Source organism: Coregonus lavaretus (genome assembly GCF_964263955.1).
Source record: "Coregonus lavaretus genome assembly, chromosome: 30".
NCBI lineage: Eukaryota > Metazoa > Chordata > Actinopteri > Salmoniformes > Salmonidae > Coregonus > Coregonus lavaretus.
The window spans coordinates 22,166,143-22,178,479 of record NC_140017.1 but is presented as its reverse complement, the minus strand read 5'-3'; the positions used below and the strand labels follow the sequence as shown (position 1 = coordinate 22,178,479).

At 42.9% G+C, this 12,337-nt stretch overlaps 1 protein-coding gene across 1 annotated transcript in view; it reads right to left on the bottom strand.

Moving 5' to 3' along the window:
- The window catches only part of LOC311105669 (TLC domain-containing protein 2-like), a gene marked incomplete at both ends in the record, with an annotated part of 21,685 nt that extends 14,806 nt beyond the window's left edge, over positions 1-6,879 (bottom strand). Inside the window, 3 exons of the mRNA XM_084147884.1 lie at positions 571-653; positions 6,205-6,287; positions 6,701-6,879. Coding sequence (XP_084004010.1) covers positions 571-653; positions 6,205-6,287; positions 6,701-6,879 — 345 coding nt within the window. The remainder of the gene's footprint in view (positions 1-570; positions 654-6,204; positions 6,288-6,700) is intronic.
- Positions 6,880-12,337: the final 5,458 nt, after the last annotated feature.

Here is a 12,337-nt window from a genome sequence, read left to right as displayed (position 1 = left end):
CTCCGTTACACTAGCATGCCTGGGGGTTGACTTCCTCAAGGGGATGTCAGGCAGGTTAGGAGCCTGATGAGGAAGGCTAGCTGGACAAGGTTTACAGTCAGGTTCTGACACGTCCTAATTTCTTGTTCTTTCTTTTTTTTTTTTTATTATGTGTTTATTGTTATTGTATTGCTAGATATTGCTGCATTGTTGGAGCTAGAGACATAAGCATTTTGCTGCACCTGCGATAACATCTGCAAAACTGTGTAAGCAACCAATAAAATGTGATTGATCTATGCTGTACGCTAACAGGGGCCAATGACTGTGGGGGTTTTATGTGTGAAATGTGTATGCACTGTGTGATGCTTACACTGCTTCAGTATTCTCTGGTGGGTGTGTTCGCTAGATAATGAGGTTGAGACAGAGGAGATTCTAGGCTAGGTTTCACCTAACCGCTGATACAGGGTCAGATATGTACCACCCCCCTTATGATCAAGGTTATGGTGATTGAGGTCAGGTAACCTGATCCTAGATCTGTGGTTGTACACAACGTGTACCTCAAACCTTGTAGATGCTACCAGGACCACTTACCACTGTGTGATGGAATAGGAGCTCCCATGACAGGATCATCTTCTGGTTGAGTACCATATCAAGGAAGTCATAGATGAAGTAGCCTGTTGAACAAAACATAGAAAAGGAATATTCTAGCTTAGAACCAAAACAAAGCAATGGAGATCGATAGAACAAAGGCTTTTTCAGTGGAGGAGCGTTTGGCATATCAAATATATTTAGTGGGGACCCCTCTTGCCAGTCGCTTCCATGACGAAACCAAGAATGGTAACCAAGATGTCAGTTAGAGAGTGCTACTTATATCCGTCCTCCGCTATGGGCGTAACCGTGGAGATGGCTTTTCAGAATGGTGGAGAAATAATGAAGCGTTAAGATAGTCGGGCGTGTGTGTGTAGGGGAGGAGGTCCTCCTCTAGGGCAGACTAGAATTAACCCCAGTCTGTGTTCCTACTACATATTCAATTTGACATTCAACACCAAAGGGCTTCTGTAAATATAGTGATGAGATATGCACCTTTAGAGCATCCTCAGTTGCTACAGTATATGACAAACACGCTGAAGAAACAACGGATGTTTACCTAACCAAATTGAATCATAATATTAGATTTTTTTTAAAGTGTCATCCATTCATCTTTTATCATTCCTAGAGGTGTATAAAGAAAAGCCATTTTACAACCAGTGAAGACAGGCAACCTAGGTCAAGCGTTCACATTATCGAACCATGGTAGCATGTGACCAACACTCTGTCCGTTGGCCTTCCAACAGGCTCTCTTATCATTATGACACTGACTGTTTCATAAGGATTCATTTGTTATCTCTCTCTCTCCCTCTCTCTCTCTCTGTGTGTCTCCTGTCCCCTTTCTCCCCCTGCCCCTGTCTTTTACCTTTGTGTACCACCACAAGTGGCTAAAAAAGTTGTATTTTTTTTGTAGTGTTTAAATACGACAGCAGCATAGCTCTATATGTTGTTACAATGGGGACTGGAGCCAATCTCTTCCGTTCTGTGGGTTTTGGGCAGTGACATGGTGATCAAACACAACTTGTCTTTACACCAGTTGACAGCCAAACCCTGGAATGTTTGGTTGAGATGGTAACTAACAATACAGAATTCTACTGAAAGAGTTCTCAGAAAATCTTTGTGACGGATCACGGATTCTCAAAACAAAAATATAATTGAATGAACAGAACGACACACCCAATAGGAGAGTGGCACTTCATGATAGTGTCATGTGTGGTGTCTAACACTGCGTTTACCTTTGTTCAGCCTGGGAGGGTACCTAATGCAACTGTTCTGCATTCCAAAATATCAACACCTTTGCCTTGGCCTGACATCATCAAGTTGGCCCACAAACAGAGTACCGGGCTAGTGTTTGCTTGGTCAATCAGAGCAGAAAACAAACAAACATTGTCAATAGGGCCTCCAAACATATAGTAGGTTTTCACTATGTGGCCAAACTGCCATGTTGAAATTGCCTATAGTGAAAATACTTTCCGGCTTTGCATTGTGGCCTGATAGTGACGACAATACTATCAGCTCAGTGTCACTGTCACGCCACATTGTTGTAGGCAGGGCCCAAAGGACGCATCATCCTTACCCTCCTCACCCTGACTCCCTTCTCTGTTACAAATGGCATTTGACCCGGGCAGGCTGCTGTGGCATAAATCAACAGCTTCTTCTCAGGCGCTACGGCCCATTCTATGGTCACGTGATCTACGGGGGTAGTTCTGGAGCGGTGCCTGGGACGAAGCATCATAATGCCCCCTCATTGATTCTAGAACACCGGCAATACTAACAACACTGGCAGGCAGCATTAAGGGGTGGGTGGGATTCTCTGGGCGAATGCTAACATTCCTTGGAATTCTAAGGGAGCCCTTGTTAGCCAGGCACAGATCCAATAAATTAGCAGCTTATAGTGTGGCATGTAGTCGTTTAAATGAGCTCATGCCATTGGGGGAAACAATACACGAGCCAATTAGAGAGCATGAAGTCAAAATAGAGGAAGTTGTATTTAAAGGGGCTGTACTGCTGGGGTAAAGATTTTGTCCATCTAGCCGAGACTCCTAACCATGTGAAAGCTATGGTCTGGTGTTTGACTTGTGCTGCAGGCTTAATTCTCATTGTACAGAGCAATTTTAGCTGTCAGACACGTGAAGCGTGTTGGGGAGATTGAGGAGAGATCAGTGGAAGGGTATAGGCTGCCTGACACAGTATTGTTCAAAGTCACCTGAGAGATAGACACGGTCAGGTGGCATGTCAGTCCAGTGTGTCCATCCACACAATTTCACAGTTGCCTATTAAAATCGCCCTCACAGGTCATTGTGACAGTTAACCACACAAATGATAGAAAATGGCCATATGAATGCATCTGTAACAACAAGCAACAGTTAAGAAACAATTTAGCAACAATTAAGGGAGTCCAGCTCCTCAGTGAATTGGTGTGGCATAACATGTCAGGATCAATCCATGACCACCTATAGAGGATAACCATGTAAAGGGAGTGCTGAAGTGGTAGGTGGTGTCTGTTCCACATCGCAATGCCACTGTTGTTGATGGTCTAATCTGTTGATCCAGCCAGCTTCACTAAGCCTAGTGTATCATAGTGCTGATATAGGATCAGGTCCCCCCCTGTCTATATAATATTATTCATTATGATTAAGGCAAAACTGATACTAGACCAGCACCCCTACTCTGAGACTTTATGAATACAGGGCCTGGTGTTGCAGGTTCAAATATAGGAACAAATGGTCCTAGATCAGTGTTTACGCTATTTTTTCCCTCATTGTGTCACATTACAAACATGGGTTTGTAGAGCCTGGGTCCCACACTGCTTCACCACCCCTTCTAAAAGTATCAGTATCATTGTTTTATCATTATTATTGTATATCATTGTTATTATTGTAGGCCTATTTATCAATCTATACCAGTTCTTCAAAGCTGCAATATGTCACTTTTTGGGGCGACCTGACCAAATTCACATAGAAATGTCAGTTATAAATGTCAATCTCATCGAAATCATGTCTAAAACACAGTAGATCTGCTCTATGTGCGCTATTTCTATGCTTCCCATTCTTAAGTTTTGTTTTTGCGTCTTTTACTTTCGGTTTTGTACACCAGCTTCAAAACAGCTGAAAATACAATATTTTTGGTTATGGGAAATATATTTCACAGTGGTTTAGACGGTACAATGATTCTCTACACTCTACTTGCGTGTATTGTCACATAAACTGAAATTAGGCGAACTATTAAAATTTTAGCAACCAGGAAATGGCAGAGTGATTTCTGCATAGTGCATCTTTAAATATGCAAAGCGTGTTTTGTTTTATTCTGTTGAGACATTTGTTGGCTAAATTAAGTTTGATCTGTCTTTAATTGTGTGCTCCGTATTTAGTTTAAGGTAAGTTATAAGTAGGCCTGTTGTAAAATAAATATAATTAGCATATTGCTGTTATTTGTTGGGTACGGTAGGCACTCGCCTTTCTTGGTAATTGCTGCAATATAGCCTGTTCAAAACTTTTATGAAGGTTTTAACCAGTTCGCAAGTGTTCTGTTTGATTCTGTTGAGCCATTTTCTTTGGCCAAATTAATTTCCAACTGTAATGTTGTTTGCCAAGATATAATAGGCAGCAGGATGCCTAGTAGTTAAGAGCATTGGGCCAGTAACCGAAAGGTTGATAGTTTGAATACCCGAGCCGACTTGGTAAAACATCTGTCAGTGTGCCCTTGAGCAAGGCACTTAACCCTAACGGCTCCTGTAAGTTGCTCTGGATAAGAGCGGCTGCTAAATTACTAAAATGTAATAATATCCTGCTTGTATTTTCCAAATAAACAATGGCTTGACTTTTGATATTACCCCAATAAAGTTTAGAAACTTTGTGAAGGTTTTTTGTGGCTAATAGCCTATTATACTGTAGGCCTATGATATGAAGGTAGTGCGCACTGGTGCTCCAACTGACTCCGACAGCTGAACTCGAGGTGATGAAGAATGTTTTACACCTACCAGAGTTACTCCTATAATCTAACAATATAATGCTTATCTTTATAGAACATATTCTGATCGAATTAATAACGGATTATCCTCCTTCTGTATGCCTATATCAGTATAGCAGACACAGTAGCCTATCTGACAAGGATAAAGAACTGCATGTTGGTCATAACATGCTGCCGGCATACCTCTCTCTCTCTCTCTGGGGCTAGGGCTAAGCTTCTCTTCATTTATATTTTAAAATATGAATATCACAGTGGACGCCTGAGCCTATAGGCCTATGCATCCCTTGCCCTGATGCATTTAATGCTCAACTCTCTGACAGCTGAACCGTGAGGGGGACAATTGTTTTAGGAAAGTAAAGCGCCATTAAAACAATAGGCTATAAAGTTTTCCATACGCTACACAACGAAACACAAGGAATAGTGTTTTTGTCAGTTGTTATAGGCTGTTTTTAAGGACATGCAAATGTGGCTCATTTGGCCAATGTCCCCATTTATTGATGGCGCTGGCTGCGTGGGTGGGTACCCAAATGGGTCATGAACCCAATGCATATGGATGACCGGTACATTTCTCAAATATTCAATACATTAAAATCTTCCCAGTCACTTGTCCGGCGCCAAATTTTCTGAACGGAAACCCTGATATATAGTATAGGCTACAAAATAAAACAACTTTCCAGTAACACTGACTCAATTTTGAAGATGAAGCATAGGCTACTCACCAGTGATGACCGATGTGCTTGTGCCAATATCTCAAGATAAGCTACTTTGAAAAGCATTGCCGTTTGCTCAGAATTGCTCAAAAGTAGCTTGTTAGCTTCTACAGACAGATTAGTATTCTCTTTTCAGCAGTAGGCATTTATTTTCCAAATGGTAGGCCTACGTTTTTCTCACGATTGTATTTTGAAATTTGTGAAAGGCAAACTGACAGCCGCAACCAACCAAAGAAATATAATCCATAGATGGCAGTTCGCATTCAAGTCAGGATTGACAGCAATTGCTAGTGTAGCCATGAGTTTAACAGTCAAAGTGCCAGGGTTAGGAGGTTCCAAAAACCTTCTGTGGATTATATCTATTTGTATATATTATGGTTCCCCATTAGCTGCTGCCAGCTACTCTTCCTGGGGTCCAGACACATTAAGGCACATCACACAATTAACAAACCATTTTTTAATAAAAGTACATCATAAAACATAATTACACCACTACATATTTACAACAAAATGTATAATACCACCATATAACAATATTAAAACGTATGTGTGTGCAAGCGTGTGTGTGCCTGCATGTGTGTGTCTCTTCACAGTCCGCGTTGGCCACAACGGAACAAGCTGTTATACATTTGGCGGGTGTATTGGCCAAATTGCAGCCTTCCCAACTGTAATTGCTTGTGATAAAAGTTAATTTACTGCTATTTTTTAGAAGCTATTAATCCCCTGTAGCTAAATTATGCTCTCTGGTGTAGTATTTTGAATAATTTGATTTATGTCTGTTTAGACAGGAGTAATATCATTTTGGGGAGAAAAAAAAAATGTATAACCTAATTTCGGCAAAATTATTGTAAATTATCAGGGGGTGCTGCAGCACCTCCAGCACCCCTAATTCCTGCAGCTATGTGTGGACAGATCACACACCCCTTCCCTTTACCTCTGCCCATCCACATTCACTCACCAATTGATACAGAAACCAACGCGTGCGAGAACACAGAATGGGTTCCTATCAAATCTTCGGCCATCTGTGGGTGTAAGAAAAAACTGTAGGGGAAAATAGACAAATTCATTTGAGAAAATAACCAGAATGAAATTAAAATTGATCTACTATGCAAAACAATTAAATCGTTTTTTTCATTATTGGGAGAGAAAGTTGGATATAATTAGCATAGTGAAAAGATGTGTAGGTTAGATAAAAAATAGAATCTGAAGCATTTTATATGACCATAGATTAATTGATTTAACATTTCACAATTCAGTCCAGAACAAAACATTGTCCACATTATTCTGTTACCTTATCCTACAAAACCAACATTTTTCGACCTTTAAATTGTACAAAAAATTATAAAACCTATTATATCAGTTACTAGCCTGTAATGTATAAGCAAGCTTCAGTAGCCTAATTGAAAACAATATATCTTTACATTTAAGCATCATGGCAGTGGAAAACGACTCACCATAGCACAGCCCATATCCCAGTTATCAGACTGTGGGTGAAAGATGTGCAGATATTTCTCCATTTCCAGGCGTTTCTGCAAGCAGACTCCGGTCTAGGGAGTTTACTGACACCACAGTTGACAAGTTTAAAAAATCCAATAGAGCCACCCGCCGTCAAAAGCACTGAATTCAACTCCATGGCCACGACAAACTCCTTTTTGTGTCCTCCTCCACTTGAAGAATTCAACGTCTGAAAATTCGCGCGCTGTAGTTGTTGAAAATCTGACGCGCTCGCTCTCTCTGCTCTCGATTGATATTTACGCTGTCAACGCAAACATGCCGACATTCCTTTGGTGTTTTGTGTTATTCAGCCCAAAGCGATAAATGTTCTTTCGTCTCCTGATGTCAGTCGAACCAAATGTAGGCAATTTGATGCTTTTGTCTCAGAAATGGAAGGTGAGGCGTGGACGTCAATTATGATTTATTCTATTCTATGATTTCAGGTTGACAATTTTTATTGTATCACCAGCCAAAGGAATAAAATAGAATTACTTTCACGAACGCATGTGCTGAGCGTTCGAATTGATGTAAAAGTTGTGAAACGCTCCTATTATAAAATTCACCTTCCGCTTGCTTGTGTAACTTGTGCTATGCAGTTATCAAACACAGACAATCTCCGCCCTACTATAAGGGGGCGCAGCTAGACTAATTGAAAGTATACGTCATGAATTTATAAACCCGCCTCCGTTCATTCATAAAGGGTTATGGGAATAGTAGTTTCACAAAATAGACGCGCGTTGATTTTTGTGCAGAAAATAGCGACTTCATGTGGTCATGTTAGATATTAGGCTACACAATTGATGTAGTAACACCTGTATATGTGATTAGCGGTCATTGCATAGCCTATGAGCACAATACTTTGAAAATACGTATTTCAACACATTTCACTGGGTAGGCTACTACTAAGAATATGCCATATGTATATTGTGCAGTAGTTATAATGGCTCCCTCATCCATCTTGACTCCTTATTTTCTTAATCTATTATCCATATCCTCCCTAAATGAGAACTTATTTGGATTTTACATGGATGGTTGTGCATGGACTGATAGGCTTACAATTCAGTAGGCTATAACATTCAGTAGGCTATTCAGGGTTTCCCAAACTCGGTCCTGGGGCCCCTACTGAGTGCACGTTTTGGATTTTTCCCTAGCACTACACAGCTGATTCAAATAACCAACTCATCATCAAGCTTTGATTATTTGAATCAGCTGTGTAGTGCTAGGACAAAAACCAAAACGTGCACCCAAGGGGGGAGGGGCCCAGGACCGAGCTTGGGAAACCCTGTGCTATAATATGACATGTGAGTGTCACGGGGCTAAGCCATGCCCTAGTTAACAGAGTTTCCCAAACTCTGTCCTGGGCCCCCCTCCCCCTGGGTGCACATTTTGGTTTTTGCTGTGTAGTGCTAGGGCAAAAAACTAAACGTGCACCTGGGGGTAAACCCTGCCCTAGTAGGCTACCGAAGCACACACCTCATTTTCATTAATGTTCAAATAACATCATGCTGACCGGCAGGCCCGACACAGGCATCCGTTAACATGTGTTATACTTAAGCAATAAGGCTCAAGGAGGTGTGGGGTATGGCCAATATACCACGGCTAAGACCTGTTCTTAGGCGCAACGCGGAGTGCCTGGATACAGCCGTTAGCCGTGTCGGGCCTGCCGATGTGCAGGGGTACGAGGTAATTGATGTAGCTATGTACTGTACATACAGTGCCTTCAGAAAGTATTCAGACCCCTTGACTTTTTACACATTTTCTTATAAGCGCCGGGGTTAGTGTTCGGCACCTTGAAAGCGGCAGCTCTAGCCTTTAGCTCAGTGCGGATGTTGCCTGTAAACCATGGCTTCTGGTTGGGATATGTACGTATGGTCACTGTGAGGACGATGTCATTGATGCACTCGTTAATGAAGGAAGGGTTGCGGCCCTTAATGTTACAGAAGCAGACTAAGATCGAGCTGGGCAGTGCTGCTAGGTTAGAGTGTCCGCTACGCAGGTGATAATCTGAGATGAGATCGTGATACCCCTACACACTTAGAAAAAGGGTTCCTCGGCTCTCCTAATAAGATAACCCTTAATGGTTCCCGGTAGAACCCTTGAGTCCCACGTAAAACCCTCTGTGGAAAAGGTTCAACATGGAACCCAAAAAGGTTCTACCTGGAAACAAAAAGGGTTTTTCAAAGGGTTCTCCTATGGGGACAGCCGAATAACCCTTTCAGGTTCTAGATAGCACCTTTGTTCTTAGAGTGTAGAACGAAGCAGTCACTGTTCAATTAACTTATATGTCTCTCATACAGTGGGGGAAAAAAGTATTTAGTCAGCCACCAATTGTGCATGTTCTCCCACTTAAAAAGATGAGAGAGGCCTGTAATTTTCATCATAGGTACACGTCAACTATGACAGACAAATTGAGAAAAAAAATCCAGAAAATCACATTGTAGGATTTTTAATGAATTTATTTGCAAATTATGGTGGACAATAAGTATTTGGTCACCTACAAACAAGCAAGATTTCTGGCTCTCACAGACCTGTAACTTCTTCTTTAAGAGGCTCCTCTGTCCTCCACTCATTGCCTGTATTAATGGCACCTGTTTGAACTTGTTATCAGTATAAAAAAGACACCTGTCCACAACCTCAAACAGTCACACTCCAAACTCCACTATGGCCAAGACCAAAGAGCTGTCAAAGGACACCAGAAACAAAATTGTAGACCTGCACCAGGCTGGGAAGACTGAATCTGCAATAGGTAAGCAGCTTGGTTTGAAGAAATCAACTGTGGGAGCAATTATTAGGAAATGGAAGACATACAAGACCACTGATAATCTCCCTTGATCTGGGGCTCCACGCAAGATCTCACCCCGTGGGGTCAAAATGATCACAATAACGGTGAGCAAAAATCCCAGAACCACACGGGGGGACCTAGTGAATGACCTGCAGAGAGCTGGGACCAAAGTAACAAAGCCTACCATCAGTAACACACTACGCCGCCAGGGACTCAAATCCTGCAGTGCCAGACGTGTCCCCCTACTTAAGCCAGTACATGTCCAGGCCCGTCTGAAGTTTGCTAGAGTGCATTTGGATTATCCAGAAGAGGATTGGGAGAATGTCATATGGTCAGATGAAACCAAAATAGAACTTTTTGGTAAAAACTCTACTCGTCGTGTTTGGAGGACAAAGAATGCTGAGTTGCATCCAAAGAACACCATACCTACTGTGAAGCATGGGGGTGGAAACATCATGCTTTGGGGCTGTTTTTCTGCAAAGGGACCAGGACGACTGATCCGTGTAAAGGAAAGAATGAATGGGGCCATGTATCGTGAGATTTTGAGTGAAAACCTCCTTCCATCAGCAAGGGCATTGAAGATGAAACGTGGCTGGGTCTTTCAGCATGACAATGATCCCAAACACACCGCCTGGGCAACGAAGGAGTGGCTTCGTAAGAAGCATTAAGGTCCTGGAGTGGCCTAGCCAGTCTCCAGATCTCAACCCCATAGAAAATCTTTGGATGGAGTTGAAAGTCTGTGTTGCCCAGCGACAACCCCAAAACATCACTGCTCTAGAGGAGATCTGCATGGAGGAATGGGCCAAAATACCAGCAACAGTGTGTGAAAACCTTGTGAAGACTTACAGAAAACGTTTGACCTGTGTCATTGCCAACAAAGGGTATATAACAAAGTATTGAGAAACTTTTGTTATTGACCAAATACTTATTTTCCACCATAATTTGCAAATAAATTCATTAAAAATCCTACAATGTGATTTTCTGGATTTTTTTTCTCATTTTGTCTGTCATAGTTGACGTGTACCTATGACGAAAATTACAGGCCTCTCTCATCTTTTTAAGTGGGAGAACTTGCACAATTGGTGGCTGACTAAATACTTTTTTTCCCCACTGTATCTATAGTTTCCAAGGCTACGGTGAAGGATACACAGAGATCATATTTAAAGGCAAAGTTGAGGAGAGGAAGTTCCTAGCATTCTATATCAAGTAAATGGCAATGCATTGCTTTAAATTCCCTGTTTTGGTCGGTAGTTTTGTAAATGTCTTGTCTATGCCTAAGATGAGTTGTGTGTAATGAATATTCAGGGAGAAGTGTAAATTCACGCGCAGAGCGCGGCAGGTGTTTATTTCGCCTTCGCAGAAGGCAGGAATCGTGGTCTTCAGGCAGGCAATGGTCATACACAGGTAGGCAAACAGGCAGGAATCAAAACTTGGACTGAAGGCTATAACTGATTCTCACAAACGAGCTAGGAAAAGGCTTAGTAGAGTCAAAACGAACAATACCTCAGAAGGCACAAACAGAATGAACTAAATAAGGAGCTGATGAGTAACTAACACAGTTGAAATCAATGAACAAAAATGAAAGACAGGGCTACGTTCAAGAACACAAAGAAACAGAGCTACAGTCAAGAACACAAGTTGAACTAAGAAAGTAAATACAGAACCTTACAGTACCCCCCCCCCCCAGGGAGCGGGACGATCCGGACAGTTACAGTGGAATGCCTGAATCATCTCTGGGTCGAGGATGTCCTGGTCGGGGACCCATAACCTTCCCAGTCCACTAGATAGTGGATGTGACCTCTGGCGTTTGGAATCAAGGATGGCCTGAATGGCGTAGGCAGGTTCCCCTCCGACGTCCAATGGTGGGGGCGCACTGCGGGTTGAGACTGGAGGATGAAGAGGACTGTAGGTGACCTGTTCTAACAGAGACACATGGAAGGACGAGGAGATTTTATACTGACGGGGTAACTGGAGGCGGTACGTGACAGGGTTGATGCGATGGGTTATCTTGAAGGGACCAATGAAGCGAGGACAGAACTTTTTGCAGGGGAGGCGGAGCCGGATGTCTCACACACTGTCCGGGGTGATAGAGTGGCAGCGTCTGTCGGCAAAGCATTTCTGGGTATTAGAGGCTTCCTGCAGATGCCGGTGAGCGGTCTCCCATACCCGCTCACTATGCTGAAACCAGTCGTCAACAGCTGGGACAGTACCAGGCTCCGCCTCCCAGGGAAACATGGGGGGGTTGGTAACCAAGTACACATTGAAACGGAGTAAGGCGGAGGGATGAATGCATGAGTGAGTCTGAGGGTATTCAGCCCAGGCCATATACCGACTCCAGTCGTGTGGAGAGGCAGAACATTGTTGGCGGAGGTACTTCCCTATTTCTTGGTTCAGGTGTTCCGTCTGCCCATTGGTCTGGGGATGGTACCTGGAGGAGAGGCTGAGGGAGACCCCAAGTCGGTCACAGAAGGCTCGCCACACCCGGGAAACAAACTGGGGCCCGAGCGGTCAGAGATTATGTCCTCCAGAATCCCATACAGACGGAACATACTCAGTCAATTCCATGGCGTTTGGTAAATGAGGAAGAGGAACCAGACGACACATTTCTGAAGAACGGTCTACTATGACAAGGATGGTGGTGTTACCAGAGGATTCAGGAATGTCTGATGAAGTCAACAGCTATGTGGGACCAGGGTTTGTGAGGGATTGGCAAAGGTTGAAGCTTACCGGAAGGGAGATGACGAGGGCTTTTGGTTTGGGCGCAGACTGGACAGGAGAGTACGTAATCCCTTACGTCGGCTGCCAGTGAGGACCA